Raw genomic sequence first — 21,031 nt, 5'->3', positions numbered from 1 at the left:
AGAGAGAGAGAGAGAGAGAGAGAGAGAGAGAGAGAGAGAGAGAGAGAGAGATTGAAGATTTCTTAGAGAACCTACTTATTAAAGAAGTTGTTTTGTTTTTGTTTTTTTTCCTGAGCCCAACTATTTAAGGTTTTTTATGGGGATAAAACATTCTCTTTTATCTGGGCAGTAGTGGCACACATCTTTAATCCCAGCACTAGGGAGTCAGAGGTAGGTAGATCTCTGAGTTTGAGGCCAGCCTGGTCCTACAGAGTGAGTTCTAGGACCACCAAGGTTGCACAGAGAAGCCTGGTCTAGAGAAAGGGGAGAAAAAAGGAAGAGAGGAAGAGAAGTTGACTTTTATTTCTGTAATGAAATCTCTTGAGCAGACTCTGGTTGGTACCTAGAAACATGCTGTTTCAGTGATGCTCGAAATCTTTATTGCCTCCTGTATAAGCTCAAAGAGGCTTTATCATAGCTGGGTAAGATGATACATTAGATCAGCCTAGGATTCTTTCTTTTTTGTATTTTGGTGCCAGTGGTTCTCATCACAGTACCATTCCCTGATAGTGCCTAGCACTTTAGTATAAGTAGCATTGTTAAGTTGAATAGAGAATGATGTGGTAAGACTTAGGGTTTAGGATAGTTACCAGCTATGTATTCTGATAACTTTGTAAGTGGGCAGAGGCTGAATTGAGGCAAGGCAGTAATAGTTGAGAGTAGAAGTGGTGAGCCTGTGGAGTAAGATTCTGGTCATACTTTTCTGGTGGGTTGGAGATGAAGTGTCAGAGAAAGACAAGTTAAGGATGGTTCAAAGCATTTGGATTAAAGTAGCTGGTAAAGCGGAGATACTACTTACGTTTTCAATTCTTTTTAACCAGTGCATTTGCCCAGTATAACATGGATCAGTTCACACCTGTGAAGATAGAAGGCTACGATGACCAGGTAATGACTACCTGGTCCATAGTCTGTGTGCCAGGTAGTAGAGATGTAAAAGCCAAAGCAGATAGGAAATTGGCTGTTAATATATTTATGTCTTTGATTTTTAGAATAGTCTACATATTAAAAAATTCTTCTTCCTGGTAATATTAGGTGGGTTCCCCACCATCACCACCACCCCACAGGAAAAAAGAATGCCATTGACTTGACATATAGGTTCCAGAGCAGTGCAGGGGAAGTCTAACAAAAATAGCAGAGACATTAATTTAGGATTAGCCTAAGTTACTCAAGGAATCTGCTAGTTAGGAGATAGAGATGAGAAAAGGATTTCATTTAGTACATTTTTGGACCATGTAGCTGTATTACTTAAGTGCTCACAATAATACAGAGGCCCTGAAAAGTTTCATAAAATACGTAAAAATGAATACATGAGAGTTGGTATTCTAGCTAGGAATATATATACATGGATAATACATTAGATAGAAATCAGGATATAAAGGGTATTGTTGGGAGGAAGAAAACATTGTTTTATTTTTATGAGAATAAAAATGATACATGGTTTAAAAGTCAATGTGGAAAAGAAATTAAAAGTTAATTTTAGGATATTTATTATTTCTTTTTGCAAAACATGATTAGAATTGTCTTTTTCATAGAACTACTTATATTTGTAATTCTTCTCTGGAAGGTCTTAATTACAGAGCATGGTGACCTTGGTAACAGCAGATTTTTAGATCCAAGAAACAAAATTTCCTTTAAGTTTGATCATTTACGGAAAGAAGCAAGTGACCCGCAGCCAGAGGATGTGGATGGAGGCTTGAAGTCTTGGAGGGAATCGTGTGACAGTGCTCTAAGAGCTTATGTGAAAGATCATTATTCCAACGGCTTCTGTACTGTTAAGTATCTGCCTGTTCCTCAGAAAACTGTTAAAGTTACTTTTCTTACATTTACCTTATCCTTTTGAACCTTTGCCCCACCAGACTTTACTTCTTTTTCTCTTGGTTATTGTCATCTCCATATTTTATTCCTTAAATAATTTCTAAATTTTTGAAATTTCTTTTTTAAAGATTTGCTTTTTTTTTTAAAATTAAGTATGAGTGGAAGTAGGTATTACATGTAAGCCCAGGTGCCCCTGGAGGTTAGAGATATTTGATCCCCTGAAAATGCACTTACAGATGTTTAAGCCGCCTGACATGGATTCCAGGGTTTAAATCCAGGTCCTCTGCTAAAGTAGTATATGCTCCTAATTACTGGGCATTTCTCCAGCCATAGAAAATTTATTTTTAAAATCTCAGTACATAACACTTTAAAATATCCATATTTTACATTTTATATTTCTCTTACGATAAATCACCTCTACCCATCAAAAAGTTATTAAAGCCAGGTTTGATGATATACTTGTAATCTTAAAACATTTGGAAAGTAGGGGCAGGGGCATCAGGTGTTTAAAGCCGTTGTCCACTCTGCAAACAGTTAAGTTAGAGGGTCGCCTGGACTGTGAGGCATCTACTGAGAGTGTGGAGTGGGCGGTGGGATTTATAGTTGATTGTATCTTGCTAAGCTTTGCTGTGTTTTAGCTTTTTGTTTTTGTTTTTTGATGTTTTTGTTTGTATGTTTTGTTTTTTGTTGTTGTTGTTGTTGTTGTTTTTTAAGTAAAGACTGAACCTAGGGACTGTCACATGCTAGGCAAATATTCTGCCACTTAGCTGTATCCCCAATTGTCATTATAGTTTGAAGCAGGATCACTGAGTTGCACAGGCTCTCCTTGAAACTTACTCTGTAGTCTAGGTTGACAATGACTCTTCAGTCTTTCTGTCTAAGAAGCCCCAAGAATCTGGGAACCCAGACTTGCACCAGGCCTGCCTGCATTTTTAACTTTGTAGCTAATAAATAAAATTGTATCTTTATCGGATATATAACATGATGTTTTGAAATATACTTGTGGTATGACCAAGTTGAGTGTAGAAACTTGGAATATATTAACTTTCCCCCTGGTTGGTTGGTTGGTTGGTTTAGATGGGGCCTCAGTCTATAACCTAGTCTGGCCTTGAACTTGAGATGATCCTCCTTCCTAAGACTATGCTGTGTACTGGTATTTCAGGCTTCATTCACCACACCTGACTGTGTGTGTGTGTGGGGGGGGGTCTACTCTCAGTCTTCAAATATACAGTACATAGTTACTAGTTAGACTTTTAAACCTGTAGTGAATACGAATTTAATAGGGATATAGTTAGTTAAGATCACTATGAATTCTTGAGGGTTTAAATCCTAAACCAGTCACTTAACTAGTTGTATGGCCTTAGGTATAAATTACCTAGCATCTCTGTGCTTCAGTTTCCTCATTTATATAATAAAACAGTGTTATTGTGAGGATTTAGTAAGTTAATGAAAGATGTTAGGACCGTGTCTGGCACAATGTAAGCTATACATAAATAAGTGAAAGGTGCCATTATTCTTACCTGTTTTATCTTTTCTAAATAATAGAGGAAACACATCATTGTAGCTAAGTACAAATTTCCTTTTCAAACATTCTTCAGGAAAGGAGACAATACATTCTATCTTGGAAATCAGCTGGCCAATATAAAGACACTTTGAATTTACCATTATTTCAATTCAAAGTTTATCCACATTTTTGTTTCTTTTTGAGACAGGATCTTACTGTGCAGCTTTAACGGGGCTGGAACTCACTATGTAGACTGATCTCAAATTCAGAGATCTTACCTGTCTCTGCCTCCTGAGGGCTAGGATTAAAGGCAGAGAACTCAGTACCTAAGAATCCTATTGAGACCTTTTTTTCATTTTCTTTTTCTTTTTAGTCACATGAGCTACAGAAGGTGATAGAATTGCCCCAGTGCAGCCTACAGTATCCTAGTAACCTTCATCCTTAGCATCCTTAGAAGCCCCTAATTTCTCTTACTCTGTGTCATGTTTTCTGTACAACGTGTTCCAGACATTTTCTATTATCAGATGAGCATCTAACCTACATCTAATTAGAATTGAGACTGACTGAAATTTTATTCTTGTTTCTCCATACTTAGAAACCTTATTCTTCCTTCCATTATACTTTTTTTTTTTTTGCTTATTTTGTTTACATTACAAATGTTAGTCCCCTTCCCCGTTTCCCCTCTGCAAGCCCCCTATCCCATTCCCCCTTTCTTTCTATTATGTTTTCATCTGAGGCAGAAGAATCCTTCTTCTTGGTTTTTTACTGTCCTCTATCTTCAGGGTGGCTTTGCGCACTTTATTTTCTATTCTGGTGCATTCCCTATTACTTAGGCATAAGCTCTTGTATTTGATTTTGAAACAGTCTCATGTTGGCTTCCTTCCATCTTCCTGTCTCTATTTCCCAGGTGCTGGGATTAAAACATGTACCACCATGCCGGAATTAGAAATCTTTCGCTCTCTCACCTTTAAAGGGAAGTGAAGCTGTGTCAATCACGTGAATTCCTGTAAATGACTTCTGTTTCTTTAAGCTCCTCTTTGTCCCTCTTGTTTCTTCCTCTTCTCTTTCTCCTTCCCCTCGGTTTGCACCTGTGTCCCACCAGGAAATCAAGGACATTTTTCCCTGTTAGTCTATTTATTCACTAGTAGTGCAAGTCTGAACTTTTGACTTTCCACTGTCTTTGCCACTCGATACAAATAATGAGCCAGCATTGTCTTCTGGGTCCTTAATTTCTATGTGGTATTTCACACTAAGCCCAGCCACCTGCTTCTATAAATAATGTTTTGCTTAGGTTGCTCTGTCAACACTCCCACATTGTGAATTTAGGCACTCTCCAAAGTTGTATTTCTCTGTCTAATCAGATATCAGGGCTCATGGCTATAATTCCAGCAGTTGGTAGCTTGAAGAAAGAGGACTGGTGTAGGTTTGAGCCCTAGTCTAGCCCTACATAGTGAGTTCCAGGCCAGGGTGAGCAACAGAATATAAGACACTGTCTCAAAAAAAAAACCAAGACAATGAAAGCAACAGAGTTTATAGTGCAGTTAGTTTAGGCAAAGCCTAAGCGTGAGACTCACACCTAGAATCTCAACACTTATAGTGTGGAGGCTGGAGGATTGCCAAGCTGGGCTACAGAATGAAACCCTGTCGAAGGGAAAATACACTACAAATGTATTTGTAAAAAATACACTACAAAAAAATTCTAAAGCACCATTCTTTGCTTTCTTTGGTGGTTGCATTTTCATTCACATCCCATCTTCTTCTACCCTGAGAATTGGAACTTCTGAGTGCTAGTTATACTTCTCATCTGGGTTTCCCAATCTGCTGATGGCACCGTGTCAGTCCACATCATTCAGGTGTAGAAATGCTTTGACTTCTTTTCCCCTTTACCCTTGGATTATGACATACAGCTGGACTTCTGTCTTAGGAATGGTTACCACTGCTATGACAAAACTCCATGACTAAGGCAAGGTTATTGGGAAAGGTTTTGTTTGATTTATGCTCTGCATCACAGTCTGTTATTAAAGGAAGTCAAAGCAGGGACTCTCACAGGGCAAGAGCCTGGAGGCGGGAGTTGATATAGAGACCATGGAGAGTGCTGCTTACTGGCTTGCTCAGCCTGCTTTCTTATAGACTCCAAGACTACCACCCACCATATGCTGGGCCCTCCCCCATCAATTAAGAATTATTGAATTCTAATTAAGAAACTGTTCCAAAGGCTTACCTGCAGACTTATTTTTGGAGGCATTTTCTTCTCAGTTGTGGCTCCTTCCTTTCAAGTGACTTTAGCTTGTGTCAGGTTGACATAAAACTAGCCAGCACAACTTTTTTGCATTCTGCATAATATCCCTCCTTTCCATCGCATTCACAGTGCCCTAGACTTTTGCCTAGGTTTATTTGTAGCCTCCTAACTGACCTCCAGCTTTTTTTCCATTTTATCCTCTGTACCAGCATTACCAAAATTAACGGTTCTGGTCCTGTTTTGTTGTCTCTTGTAAATAGAATACAGTCCAAACTTTATACCTGCTATTTAATACATGGCCTCCTTTTTTCTTTTTTTTGTTTCCCACTAGTAGATCTCACCCAACTCCACTAACATGGCAGGACCAATTGGCAGATAGTTAGCACATCCTTGTTTTCCTGTCTGAGCTGTTGACTTGTTTTAGCTTCAGTCCCTGTCAGACTTGTACATGTTTTGTAAGGCCCAGCCTACCTGGTATCTCACTTACAGTATGATAAGCCAGAAGCTGTAGCCTCCTGGGAGGCTTTGTAACCTTTTCTGCTGTGTGCTCACATCCCAACAAGGCCCGTGTTATGAGCCTGATTGTTAGCCTCTGGCACTTAGCACCCTTCAAGGTTTTCCATTTAGTGCACTGCTAAAACTAAGAACAGTTTCTTATAGAGTAAATATGTTTTTCATGTCTAACTGTTTTCTCCCCAACAATAGGTTTATGCTAAAACTATAGATGGGCAACAGACCATTATTGCATGTATTGAAAGCCACCAGTTTCAACCAAAAAACTTCTGGTAAGAAATAGATGTTCTCTTCTATTCTTATCTAATTTATATTGGAAACAAACCAGTGACTGGGGTTTTGTTTTAAAACTAACTTGGGATAGATTATTTGATTTAGAGACTTTAGTTCTCCATCTATAAAATGAAGGACTTAGACATTGTTTAGATTCCTTCCATTTCTAAGACTTTTGTAATTATACCCTTTTGTACACAGTATGAGCTGGGAGTCTTAGGTTTTCTTGGGATTATCCATTCCTGGGGCTGATTGTACAGTATGGTGTTCCCAAGCAATCTCCCCTGATAGGAGATGAGCCTCTACTTCAGAGGGGCAAAGGAAAAATAGACTCCACATACGTAGGAAAGGCTTGTTTATGTTCAGCCACCTGGATCCCAGCTTTTATGTAGTGATGATCTTGACATTGTCACATTAAGTCTAGCTTCCACCAACACTATTGCAAACATCTGTGTCTGGTCACCTCTCTCCTGTGCTGCTGCTAATTGTGCAGTATTGTGTTCTCTGTGTTTTGATAGGAATGGTCGCTGGAGATCAGAGTGGAAGTTCACCATCACACCACCTTCAGCCCAGGTGGTTGGAGTGCTCAAGATTCAGGTAAGAGTCCATTGTATTTATAGATGGTGTTTAAAATGTCATGTGTTAAAATAGAGGTGCCATTTGCTCTTTGTTCTGGTGTTAGAAATAAAGACTAGTAGAACACTTTCTTACCATGAGCAAGGCCCCAGGTTTTCTCCCAGTCCCATACAGAGAGGAGGGAGAAGACATAACTGTATACTGATGCAGAAGAGGTCAGTGGCAGTGAACAGAAGCAGAAGCCTCCTCCCCAGGAGTTCACTGACAGAATTGTTCTGGGTTGATGATGGATGAAGGCTACTGGATTACTTTTTTTCTTTTAGCAAGGTCTTTTAGGAATAATCAAACTGGTTTTAAGAAAGAATAAGTGAGTATTAAGTAGTTGGGAGCTGGATGCCAGGTGTGGTGATGCACACCTTTAGTCCCAACAGGAGGGGTGGCATACCTGTGGTTCCCAGTGAGTTTGAGGCCAGTGTGGTGAGTTCTAGGACATCCAGGGCTATGTAGAGAGATCATGTGGGTTTGTTTGCTTTCTTGTTTGTTTTTAAGAGGTTTTGTTTGTTTGTTGTTGTTGTTTGTTTGTTTTGGTTTTGGTTTTTCAAGACAGGGTTTCTCTGTGCAGTCCTTGGCTGTCCTGGAACTCACTCTGTAGACCCGACTGGCCTGGAACTCAGAAATCCACCTGCCTCTGCCTCCCATTGTTGTTGTTTTCAAGACAGGGTTTCTCTGTGTAGCCCTGGCTGTCCTGGAACTCACTCTGTAGGCAAGGCTGGCCTCAGAAATCCTCCTGCCTCTGCCTCCCAAGTGCTGGGATTAAAGGAGTGCACCACCATCCCACCCCCCACACCCCAGTTTTGTTTTGTTTTGTTTTGTTTTCTTTGTTTTATAAGAGTTTTATTGTTGGATTTGTTTTGGGGTTTTGGTTGATTGGTTGGAGGTTTTTTTGTGGTGTTTTGTTTTGACAGAAAAGTTCTAAATTAAAATTAAATTTAAACTAAAGCAGAGGAATTCTAAAGAATATTATATGTGGTGCCATCTCGTGGGATATCAGTAGTCGAGTGAAGAAGATTCTTAATGCTCATGTCAGGACAGGCAGCTGAATGGTGGCTGTTAGCCCATTTGCTATCTGTCTCGGTTGAAGTCTCCTGGTATCTTTGAAGAGATTTAACACTCTTAATTCAGGTGGTTTATATTTTCAGCCTAACTGAGTCAGACTAAATATTTCTGATAAATGAAATGTTCAATATCTAATCATGCCTGTATTGTATTGTTGCCTTTAATTAAAAAAAAAAATTAGCAAGACTCACATTTTCAAAGTCTGATTTAATCAAAAGCATCCCTGGGGACCACGAACACAGCCCAGTGGTAGAAGGCTGACGTAACATGTGTAAGTCTAGAATCCAGCCTGACACCAAAAGAGGAGTAAACTAAAGCCCATTGCATGCATGCAGTGCTGGCAGCAGTCATCTTTGCTGCATGTACATTATTTTCTACTTTTTTACCGTCCTGGCCTCAGGACATACCCAGCTAAGGGAGACAGGGTAGAAGTGTTGAATCTTTGCCCTGAGCATAGCCTTCAGTGAAATCTAAAAGGTAGTAGATGACTATGGTAGGTAGCCTATACCCTGACTGGGCATGTTTGCTTTGTCTACACAGCTGTGTCCAACTCAGCAGTGCACTTACAAAACTTCCTTCCCTAAGATTACCTTGCAGATAAGCCACTTATTTCCCCTCAAGTCTTTCTGCTGGGGAGTACTTCATGGAGAGCCCAAGCAAAACTAGCAAAACTATCTTTCTGGTTTTGATAATTAAATACACAGTGGCCTATCACTCCAGATCTCTTATAACTGTGGCATCAGCTTTAATTCAGCAAATTGTTATACATTTATCTAAGTATTTCTCTTTCAAACAGAAAGATTCTAGTTCTTTTTCTTCTCCAATGCACAGTGACAGTTCCTGACAAGATGTATAAAAGAGCCTAGCAACTCTTTGTTCATACTTGCTTTTTGTTTGTTTTCTTTTTGAGATAGGGTCTCCTATAGCCCAGGCTAGCCTCAAACTTGCTCTTACATATAGTAAGGTAACCGTGAACTGATCTTGCTGCCTCATCGTGGAATATAGATATGCCTTGGTCCCAACACCAAGAACCTAGAACTGTTGGTTCCGTTTGGGATGGATGCCAGTCCTGAGTTCTGGGTTTCTGTTTCTTTTGGTCTGTGTATGGTAACCTTGAAATCCTTATCCTCCTGCCTTCACTTCCAAAATGCTGAGGTTACAGGCCTGAACACCACATGGCTTGTTTCTCTTTCCAATTTTAAGACAGTGTCACATATACCCAATCTCCTGGCTTGCCCTCCCAAGTCTAGGAGCTGGGCCTATCATGTACTTGACTTTGAATAGTAAGAATGAGAGTTAGCAAGATGGTTCGGCAGATGGAAGCATGTGTTCTCAAGTCTGATGGCTGTGTTTAATACCCAGTTCCCACATGGTGGAAAGGAGACCCGTTTCCTACAGGTCGTCCTCTGATCTCCACACATGAACACATACACACTCAATAAATGATTTAATTAAACTAAAAAGTCATATATATTCAATTTTATTTGGAAATTTATTTAGATATTTACCCTTTATATTTCTCACTGGCAGATTTGCTATCCTTTGGCAAAAGGGTGATTCTGAGAAGTAACAATTTCTGAAGACTTAAATTAAAGCAGGCACACTGAAGTTTGTATTAGTCAACAGGTCTTAGTTATGGTTTGGTTTTGTTTCATTAGTAACAGGATGCTGAAGATGGTTCTGCTTTAGAGCAAGAAGTTGAATAATTTCTTTTTTGGTTTTTTTTTTTTTTTTTTCTTCGAGACAGGGTTTCTCTGCAGCCCTGGCTGTCCTGGAACTCACTTTGTAGACCAGGCTGGCCTCGAACTCAGAAATCCGCCTGCCTCTGCCTCCCAAGTGCTGGGATCAAAGGCGTGTGCCACCACGCCCGGCTCAAGTTGAATTTCTAAAGCTGCATCATTGGTATATGAACTCATAAAACTGATGTTTTTCAGATTTTTGAGTTCATAGCACTGAGGCTTACTGCCCCTTATCTTCTATTTTTTTCCATATTGTAGTTCTTAAGAAGCATAACAGATCATTGAGGCCCAAACCTATAATCTCAACTATTCAGGGGGCTGAGGCAGGAGGTATAAAGTGAGACTTTCTCAAAAGAAGTTAAAAATAAAAAGAAGGACTGTGACAGAAGTTTGAACTAGTCACATATTCTTGTGTTGTTGGGATTTGGGGTTTTACGGGGGGGGGGGGGTGTTTTGTTTTTGTTTGAAGTAGGCTTTCGCCTATAGCTGATTCTGACCTAGAATGTACTATATAGTCCACATTGGCAGCAGCCCTCTTGCTCCGGCTACCTACATATTACCACCATACCTGACTCTTCTGCTTTAGCTCTAAACACGTCTTGGCTTGCATAGTAGGCCAAAGTGTTTGCTTTAACGTGTGTGAAGCTCTGTTTGATCCCTAGGGCTAGACAAGAAAACACATCGTTGATCTTCAGCTGCAGGTCTACTAAGGGAGCAGAGGCAACAATGGTGGGCTTGAAGAAGAAATAGGCAGTTTGACACACATTTACTCAAATGTGTGTCAGTGGTAAAGACTATGTAGACTGACACACATAGTCAACAGTTTGGTACAACAACACTCTGGTTGGTAATTTATAAATAGCAAGTTTATTCTCACTTGTATTAGTTGCTTTTTGTTGACATAATACACCACCATGCCCATAGGCAATTTACAGAAGAAAATTTAATTTGTTTATGGTTCCAGTGGAGTAACAGTCAGTCATGGCAGAGAGGCATAGTAGCAAGTGGATCGGCTGGGGCAGGAAGCTTAGAGATCACATTCTCAACCTCAGACAAAAAGCAGAAAGAACAGACTGAAAGTAGGAAGGAGCTGTCAACTCTCAGAGCCTCCCACCCCAAGTGATGTGCTTTCTCCCTTTTGATTCTCTTGCTGAATTTTGGAAGGACACCATAGCACTAGATGAAGGAAATGACACTATCTGAAGTACTTTCCCATCACCACTAATAGAATGCAGTTTGAATTCTTAACTTGGCTTATAAGGTCTTTGCTCCTCTCATCATCTAGTTTCAACTTGGTAGCAGGGTTGTTCGACACTCATTTAACATCTACTCATACCGTGAGCTCTTTGTCCTTCCCTCAACTAAGCCAGTTTTCCTCCATTCTGATACTTAGCCCTTTGCTGACTGGCCTTCTCCCTTATTTATTTATTCATTCATTCATTCATTCATTCATTCATTCATTCATTCATTCTGTGCATTGGTGTTTTGTATGCTTGTATATCTGTGTGAGGGTGCCAGATCCCCTATACCTAGAGTTACAGACAGTTGGGAGCTGCCATGTAGGTGCTGGGAATTGAACACAGAGCCTCTGGAAAAGCAGCCAGTGCTCTTAACTGCTGAGCTATCCTTCTAATCTACCTTCTCCATCTTATCTGCTGATTTTGAGCTCCTGTGTTCAAAGTCCTGTTCAGGTTTAGGATCTTGTTATTTGTTTCCCACTTACAAATGTCTTCCCTCATCCTGTTCTGCATGGCTAGTTTGTAGTCCTTTTAAGATAGTTTAGTGTATCTTGTAACTTACCAAGATCCCCGAGCTTAGGGCTACTAGGTATGGCTTGTACCCTGCCTCTGGAAAGTTGTTTTTGATTGTGGCTTACCACTTTACATATTCGTGACTGTGTTAATGTTTTGTTTACTGGTGCCAGGGATTGACTCTGGGGTCTCCACAGCAAATGTTCTTAACCACTGAGCCATCTCTCCATCTCCTTATTTTTGTAATTTACTAATAAATATTATAGCTTTTAGTTTTCTCTTTAACCTTCAAACTTTTCCTGAACTCAGTGAGCTTTACTTGCCAATATTAATAATCATGCAGGTGGAAAAATGTCTCAAATGTTAGGGACTAGGGTCTGTCTATTAAGAGTCCTTGGTTTTCGGCCAGGCGTGGTGGCTCACGCCTTTAACCCCAGCACTTGGGAGGCAGAGGCAGGNGGATTTCTGAGTTCGAGGCCAGCCTGGTCTACAGAGAGAGTTCCAGGACAGCCAGGGCTATACAGAGAAACCCTGTCTCAAAAACAAACAAACAAACAAACAAACAAACAAAACAAAAAAAAGAGTCCTTGGTTTTCATAGAGAAAAAAAACTATTGCTCAGTGATTTTTATATTGATTATTTTGATACTGTTAGAGTAGGTAGGATCTTGTCACTTAAGGGACAGTTTAAGATTGTCTCAACCAAAACTACCTATCAAAACCATCTGAGGGGCTGGAGAGATGGCTCAGTGGTTAAGAGCACTGACTGCTCTTACAGAGGTCCTGAGTTCAATTCCCAGCAACCACATGGTGGCTCACAACCATCTGCAGTGGAATCCGATGCCCTCTTCTGATGTGTCTGAAGACAGCTACAGTTTACTCATATACATAATAAAATAAATAAACCTTTAAAAATAAATAAATAAGTAATTCTTTTTTTAAAAGACTGTCTGAAAAAGAAGCAGGATCTTAGTTTTGTTTCTATGTATGTATAGCCCAGTATGCATAATGGAGCAAGCTTACATTTGCTAAGCTTAGTAATCCATTTGCCTCTGCTAATGAGAGATTTCTTAAATTTATTAAGTGAATTTTCCTACCATTGTGAGTTGTCATTGATCATATTGTTTAGAGTGAAAATGGCCTCAGGCATGGATTGTGCCCTTGGCAATATGTTTCTGTATAAACTGTGCATAACCCTTCTCAAATATTATCTCACAGGTTCATTATTATGAAGATGGCAATGTTCAGTTGGTTAGTCATAAAGATGTGCAGGACTCAGTAACTGTTTCTGTGAGTATGCAGTGGGGGTGTTGGCCTTACTTGTCTTTTCCTACAAAGTGTGCTTTGCCCATGACAATTAAAAGATGCAAATTTTAACAGTTTCTATTTGTGCTTCTTACTATCAAATGTCTGTATTGGTTTAAAGTCTTTGACTGGGCTAGCTAGATGGCTCAGGGGGTAAGAGTACTGACTGTTCTACCAAAGGTCCTGAGTTCAAATCCCAGCAGCCACATGGTTGTTCACAACCACCCATAATGAGATCTGACACCCTCTTCTGGAGTGTCGACAGCTACAGTGTGCTTGCATATAATAAAAATAATAAATAAATAAATAAATAAATAAATCTTAAAGTCTTTGACTAAAGGTGGTTGTCATGTCTTAAAAGAACCTTCTTTTCTTTGTTTTTTTTTTTGGGGGGGGGGTGATTGAGACTATTATAAATCCTAGGTCGTCTGTGAACTTGTTTTGTAGCCATAGATGACCTTAACTCCTATTCTTTCTGCGTTTACCTCTCCACTGCTGGGATTAAAAGTATTCCCTACTATGTCCAGTCTGTACCATCCTGGGAATGGAACCTAGGACCTTATGTGTACTGGGCAAGCACTCTGCCAACTGAACTGTATCCCCAGCCCTATGTTAATATTTATTTATTTATTTATTTGTGGCATGAGGTCATACGTAGCTGAGGACGAGCTTAGATTCCTTGTCTTCCTGCCTCTGCCTCCTTAGTTCTGAGATTTCAGGTATATGCCACCATGCCCTGCTCTGAGAAACATGTATTCTTTGTCTATCTCTTTCTTTCTTTTAAGAATTATTTATTATTTTATGAGTACACTATAGCTGTCTTCAGACACACCAGAAGAGGGTATCAGGTCCCATTACAGATGGTTGTGAGCCACCATGTGGTTGCTGAGAATTGACCTCAGGACCTCTAGCGCCATCAGTGCTCTTAACCACTGAGCCCTGTTTTTTCTTTCTTAATTGTAAGATTTGCTCAAGGACAGAAATACAAGGTGAATGAACAGTTTGTCAAATGAATCCTGGAAGAATATATTCATATAACTAGGAAATGTTTAGTATTCAGGCAGAAGTACAGCGTTCTGCACCCTGAAAGGAGAAATCAATGGCATTCTTTAATTCTTCCTTTCATGGTGTCATTACTTCCTTAATTAATTACCCAAAGAGCTTTTGTTCATGTATTATATTTACCAATATTTACATTAGTAAAAATTAAGCCTGGCATGGTGGCACACACACCTTTAATCCCAGCACTTGGGAGGCAGAGGCAGGTGGATTTCTGAGTTCCGAGGCCAGCCTGGTCTACAAAATGAGTCCCAGGACAGCCAGGNCAGAGGCAGGTGGATTTCTGAGTTCCGAGGCCAGCCTGGTCTACAAAATGAGTCCCAGGACAGCCAGGGCTACACAGAGAAACCCTATCTCGGGGGGGGGGGGATTTAAAACTGCCAGGCGGGGGAGGGCAAACCTCTCCTTATTCCTCATCATCAGAGACTGAGACAGAAGGATTGTTGCAAGTTTGAGGCCTGTGTAGACATGATGTGAGATACTGTCTCTAATAAAATAATTTTTAAAATGAAAACTTGAGCAATGTCAAAATATTTAACTAAAAATAATGAAACTAGGTGTGGTCCAACAGATCTGTAATCCCAGCATTTGAGAAGTGGAAACAGGAGTATCAAGAGTTCAAGGCTAGCCTTGGCAATAGGAGAGCTTGTCTCAAAACATTTAACAAGACCAGCCTGAACTACAGTAGAACAGGTCAGCCTCAGCAACTTAGTGAAAATCTCTTAAAGTTTGAGTTTGAGGCCAGCCCAGGATATGAAACTAAGATTTCAAGACCTAAACCAGGTGATAGTCATACCTGACATGGAAACCATGCTACGCAGAAATCAAGGCTTTAAAAAGCAAGGTCAAGGCGTGCCTCAGCTGCATAGCAGTTTGAGGCGAGCCTGTATAAATTTACGAGATCCTATCTTAAACTGTAACATTTTTAAAGGGCTTGTGAGGGAATGTGGGGTTGAGAGAGATGGCTCTTACAGAGGATTGAAGTTCCGTTCCCAGCACCTATATTGTAACTCTGGCTCTAGAGGTCCAGAGCCTTCATTTGACCTCTGAGGGCATATGTTCCCATATACAATACATATAAATTTAAAATTAAACCTAAAAAGGGGGCTGAGAAACTGAGTGTGAAGGTATATACCTGTAATCCTAGTACTTGAGAGACAAGGGCAGAAAGATCAGGAGTTAAGGTCATCTTGGTTATATGGCAAGGTAGATGTCAGATTGCAGTACAAGAAACCTTGAGTCAAAAAAGACAAAATGCGGGGAGAGGGAGCGGTTTAGGCTGAGGATATAGCTCAGTACTAGAGCACTTGCCTAGTATGCATAAAGTCCTGGGTTTAATCCCCACTACTGTACATGCACACACAGTTTCAAGACTGGCTACTTGATCTAAGGAGTATATAATAGAGAAGTGCTGCTTCTGGGAAAGGGCTTGGTTTAGGATCTCTCTCTAATTTCATTGTTGATGCATTTATTTAATTTATTTGAGAGTGGTAGTACACACATGCCACATGTGTAGAGGTCAGAGGTCAATCCATGAGAGTTTGCTTTCTTCTACTGATATATAGGTTCCAGTTGTTAAACTCAGATTGTTGAGCTTAAGGGCAAGCATCTTTACCTACTGAGCCTTTCACTAGTCCCTAGATCCTTTATTATTCAAAATCTGTATAATTTTGGTCAGGTCACTTGAGAAAGTTGTGGTTTTCATCTGTCAGATAACAACCCACTTGACAGTGGGTTGAAGAGATAATGTGTATATGAGCAGTGGATAAACTAGGACCCTTATACAAGTGCCAGTTCATAGAGTGGGCTTCTCAGTGTCTTCATTCCTTACATATTTTTAAAAATACTATTTTCCTCTTTTCTTTTACTAGAATGAAGTCCAAACTGCCAAGGAATTTATTAAAATCATAGAGAGTGCAGAAAATGAGTATCAGGTAAGAAGATTTGCAAGTTATTTCTCTATATTTTGTTCAATCCTCTGTGTCCTTTAACAAAAAGCATCCACTGCTGGCTATTACTAAGTGTGAGCCTTCACAGGCCCTGCAGTTTGGCGTGCTGTTTGTAATTATGAGACTGTAGCCTTGTCTCAGGAGTGCAGGTGCGTTTGATTTGCTTTCAAGATGGGAGAGGAGCTCAAAATGCATGTTGTTTTCCTGTGTCTGATTATCTTCCTGTTTACAAACATCTCTTTCTATTCAAGCAACTCATCATCAATTATCTATTGCAGACAGCAATTAGTGAAAATTATCAAACTATGTCAGACACCACGTTCAAGGCCTTGCGCCGGCAGCTTCCAGTTACCCGCACCAAAATCGACTGGAACAAGATACTCAGTTACAAGATTGGCAAAGAAATGCAGAATGCTTAAAGGCCGTCTGTAGGAGTCTCCAGTACATGGAAAGAAAAGGATTCAACACGGTGTGGTCATATGATGAATAAGTGATTTATAAACAAACAAGAGTGATATTTTGCTAGTTAACAAAGTTAACAGATCTTCTAGCCTCGTGGAATACTGTTGAACCTACAGCACTGTCTTGATTCTTTTGTGTGTGTTCTTTGCTTTGTAATTTTCTGTTATCATTCTATCTACTTGTAAATCGTTTTGTTTTGTTTTTTTAATTCTGCTACATTTAATGTCAAAGAGATATATCCTGAAGTCATTTTACTGTTTAGAAAATTTCCTAGCCATGCAGTCCTATGACTGGTTTTTACAGAGTATCTGTTGAGTACTTTTTACCCTTATGCTTTAAAGCATTTCCAGGACTTCAGTGGCTTTTAGTGATCCACCAATTGCTAAAGAGGCTATGCTACCAAGAGCTAAGTGGACAACACACTCCTTCTCTGTCCGACTGCTTTGATCATTTACAGCATCTCGTAATTGTAGTTTTCAGACATTTGGATTGGGGCTTTTGGGGTCCATGTTGGGAGGCAAAGAAAGTTTCCTGGAAATTCCATGGCAGCAGCTTCTCTAGGGTCTTGATTTTAAATCCAAAGACTTGAACCACATCCCCTGCACATGAATGTTTGCTTATTTTCATTTTCTCATTGTCTCCTCCCATCTGGTTCTGTTGTAACCATGGATGTCTGTAGAAAGAACAGCCTAGAAAAAGCACTGGGAAACCAGGGTTGTCAATCCCATGGGTCTGTTTCCTTCAGTGGAAGGAAATGAAAGATGCCTGATGACTAGAATGCTTGAGTGGTGTGCTCAGACAACCTGGTGATCCTATGCTCTTCTGTTAAGGACCAGCCTCCACCTTAATCTCTCTCACCCCACCAATATTCTGAGCATTGTTTAAGCCCTAATACTGACCTTTGACTCTCGGTGAGTAGAACTTATGCCTATTCATATCCTTCCTCTCTGGGCCCTCGTCCTAAGTGCTGATTTTCAGTCAGCAGAGTTCATGTTTATTGTAAAGGTCACAGGTGCTTGACTACTTTGCAAGGGTCTCTAGATGTAGCTGGCCCTGAAGCTTTGCTAAAGAGTTGTCACACAGAGACTTTCTCCCGGAGTTCTACTATGTTTAAATGTGTGGAAAAATTAAAACATAGGGTCAGAGTCCAGAAGTCTTGATCCAGTCTGACCAAGTCTGGCTATACCAAGTTTTCATTCTTATCCATCCTGGGTCCACTTTTACTGCCAGTGGCAATACCTGCAGAAACNCCTCAATAGATGTTGGCATTTTTAGAAGAGTTTTGCCCGTTAGTATTGCTCTTTCATAGTTGAGAACTGCTGACATACTATCGATGTAGTAGAATATAAAACTTGAAAACACAGACATTGAAGGAATCATAGGTATCTTTGCTTTATGCTCTCTGGCAGGATTGTTCTGTAAGCAGACAAATAAATAGCTGTGTCCCTCAGAGCTGGAATGAACCAAAGTGAAAAGGACAGCTCCCAGGCAGCATCTGTCNGTATGTCAGAGTGCTAGTGCTTCCTTCTAAATAGGATGTAAAAGTCATTCCAAGTGAATCTTTTTCCATCATCCTACCTGCCTAGAGCTCATGTGTAACTGTGATATAGCTACCTTCCCAGGTATATTGGCAGGTGTGTGTGTGGGTGTGTGTGATCTCAGAACACACAGGTAATGTGATGTGACCTATGACAACTGGTAACGGTGGATTCATTTACATTGTTTACACTTCTATGACCAGGCCTTAGGGGAAGGTCAGTTTTTTAAAAACCAAGTAGTGTCTTCCTACCTGTCCCCGAGTACAAGGTAAAACAGAAGGTTGTTGGCTTCCTACCTGTCCCCAAGTACAAGGTAAAACAGAAGGCTGTTGGCTTCAGCTTTCTTTTCTTTTTTTTTTTTTCTTTTTCTTTTTTTTGCTCAGTAATACAGTCAAGCAGGAGTTTGTTTGCATATGAAAGCTGTGTAAGCATTTTTGTTTATTTCAAATAAAATATATTTGTATTATTTGTCATTCATACTATCCATCCATGCCACACTGTCTTCTGTACCAGGTAGTCCAATAGAAATACACCTGTTTTGTTCTAAAATTGTGTCTGTCCTTTCTGTCCTTCTATCAACGTTTGTTCTCAAGGTCAGATATTCAACTGTAATCAATCTATTTGTTGAGAATCTTCAAGGTTTCTGAAATTGTATCCTACTTTGGACTAGTATAGAATCAGTAAATATGCAAAGACTTGTAAAGAACAGCTCCTTTTTGAGTGTGAATAGTCTCTTAGGTTGAGGCAGGAGTATTGCTGTGAGTTTGAAGCCAGACAGGGCTACATAGTGAGTTTCAGAGCAGTCTAAACTACAGTGTGAGACTCCATTTCCAAGAAAAGAAAAAGTTGGGGTGGGGCCGCAGGGAAGCTAGAAAGATTACTTAGCTGTTAGAAGCGAATGCTGTCCTTGCAGATGACCCATGTCAGGTGGGACACACCACGTGTAACTGGAGCTCTAGGGGCAGCCTCTGAGCAGTCACACATGTGCATCAACAAATACGGTTTTAAAAATAAACACTAGAGAGACTGGGCATGGTGGCACACACCTTTAATTCCAGCATTCGGGACAAAGAAACATGCTGATTCCTGAGTTCAAAGCCAGCCTATTCTAAAATTGAGTTCCAGGACTGCTAGGGCTACACAAAGAAACCTTGTCTTGATAAACCAAAAATAAAAATGCTCAGGGTTTTATTAAAAAACAAAATTCTAAATTTTACCACTCCACCCAAGAGCTACCAGTGACTCAAAAAGATTTGTTTGGGATTTCCACCAATGTTGAAAAGAATCTGGTTATGAAAGAGCAGGCCTGACTGACTGCAGTCACTAGGCAGGAGGTAAAAACTGGAAGGATTCCAGCAGCTTAAGCCTTGGTGCTAGTTCACATTGGCTTAACCTTAATTGTTTTCTCTCCTTCAAGTCTAGTTTAGCTACTAGTAACCAGATAAGGAAAGGGTGGGTTGGTTGGTTGGTTTGTGATCTTGATTTTTAACGAAAACAGGGAATTTCCTTGGTTTACTATCCAGCACCAACTGAGATTCATTGCCTTTGGAGGAACTGTGTGTCATTCTTGCCTTTAACTCATTACCTCTATTGGCCTTTTATTGATTTCCTTATTCCAAGAAGACTAAAAAACAATGAATCTGAAGTTCTAGGTTGGGAGTTGGCAAGGTGGTAAAATCGCTTAGCAGGTCAGGGTGCCCGCCGTCAGTGCATAGGCTTGAGTTTGACTCATGTTTGAAGAAAAGAACCAACTCCTAAAAGTTGTCTTCTGACCTCTATACTTGTATAGTTCTGGATTATTTGCATAAACAAGAGGAAGTCGACACCTTGCCAGGTCCTCAGAGAAATCTGACTTCTTAGCAGAGTGAGTAGCTGTTTTATCCATTTATCATGCTATAAAAATCAGCCTGTGGACTCCAAGACAGATGAGGAGTTTCTGTGAAGCCTCTCATATTTGGGACTTTAGGGACACTGTTGAACATTGTTTCTTGGTCATCTGAATCTCTAGTTGTCCCTCTGTTGCCTAATTCTAGTGCCTCATCTGTTTTATAATGTGAAATTTTAATGCTAGACTTAATAAGGTGTGAATGATCAGCGTCTTGTTTTTGAACAACCATCCCCTACCCCCACCCATGAAAAGCAAAGAAAGAAAAGTTTAGTAAATAATAAAACTGGGTGGCCTTATAGTGGTTGAGATAAATTCTCCTTTAAACAGATGGTGTCTAATAGAAGCACATTTGTTCTGAGGAAAACAATTATATACCTCTTCAAACCCAAGATACCAAAAAAAAAAATTCTAAAGCTACTGGTAATGTTGCAGGAGCATCATTGCAGCTCCCAGGCCTGGGCGTTGGGAGGGAGAATTATGCATGATATACACATCACCCATTGGAGTAATTCTGTTGCATATAAAGTCACTGTGAACATTGAATTGGTAAACGGTGGAATTGCAGGTGAGTTTTCGGAGTCCCTTAACATTCCTCTTGCTGTAGATAGGATGAATGAAGCTATGGGACAAGAACTTCTCTACAAAGCTTTCTATACTTAAGAGTATTAGACCACATTTCAGCACACCACCCATGGGAGCCATGTGTAAGCTGTAAAGTCACCACCAAAAAGCACAAAAGGGCAAAAGCCATGACATTAAACACTTGTTTATGAGGGTTGAAGCAAGGAGGCAGTGTCCCAGTGCTCTCTCTCCCTAAACTGGGGACATGGACACAGGATTTCCTTAGAAGCATGTTAATGAGTGGATAAATTTGCAAATAAAGGCTCTAAGTAAGGAAGACCAACTGTACCCGGTGGCATGGCTTTTCCTTGGTATGTGGTAGACCAACCAATTTCAGTAGTTTCGCTTCAGAGTTGGTTTTAGTTGCTTTGGTTAGTATAGTCTACTTTGAATACAAAGGTTAGAGACTATTCAAATGATGATTTATAAAACCCAGTAAGGAGTGATAAGAAAACTGTAGTGTGAAGGGCACAATTAAAAAAAAAAAAAAAAAAAAAAAAACCTTTTAGTTCATCAGTCACGTGTCTGGTTATCTTGAGTAAATTATGTCATTGGATGCTATTATCAAGTGTAGCTTTGGGTGTGCTGGGATTCCTAACTAAGCTATTTCTGTATGTCTAAAAGGCATTTTTATTGTGCTCATCA

General features: G+C 40.0%; 1 protein-coding gene across 1 annotated transcript in view; it reads left to right on the top strand.

The window, feature by feature from the left end:
* The window catches only part of Capza1 (capping actin protein of muscle Z-line subunit alpha 1), a 37,743-nt gene extending 19,317 nt beyond the window's left edge, over positions 1 to 18,426 (top strand). Inside the window, exons 4-10 of the mRNA XM_021195313.2 lie at positions 861 to 924; positions 1,604 to 1,810; positions 6,303 to 6,382; positions 6,902 to 6,980; positions 12,783 to 12,854; positions 15,800 to 15,862; positions 16,156 to 18,426. Of these exons, the coding sequence (XP_021050972.1) occupies positions 861 to 924; positions 1,604 to 1,810; positions 6,303 to 6,382; positions 6,902 to 6,980; positions 12,783 to 12,854; positions 15,800 to 15,862; positions 16,156 to 16,296 (706 nt within the window). The 3' untranslated portion in view covers positions 16,297 to 18,426. The remainder of the gene's footprint in view (positions 1 to 860; positions 925 to 1,603; positions 1,811 to 6,302; positions 6,383 to 6,901; positions 6,981 to 12,782; positions 12,855 to 15,799; positions 15,863 to 16,155) is intronic.
* Positions 18,427 to 21,031: the final 2,605 nt, after the last annotated feature.

This window comes from Mus pahari, chromosome 4 (assembly GCF_900095145.1).
Source record: "Mus pahari chromosome 4, PAHARI_EIJ_v1.1, whole genome shotgun sequence".
Lineage (NCBI taxonomy): Eukaryota > Metazoa > Chordata > Mammalia > Rodentia > Muridae > Mus > Mus pahari.
This window is presented reverse-complemented; position numbering and strand designations above follow the sequence as displayed.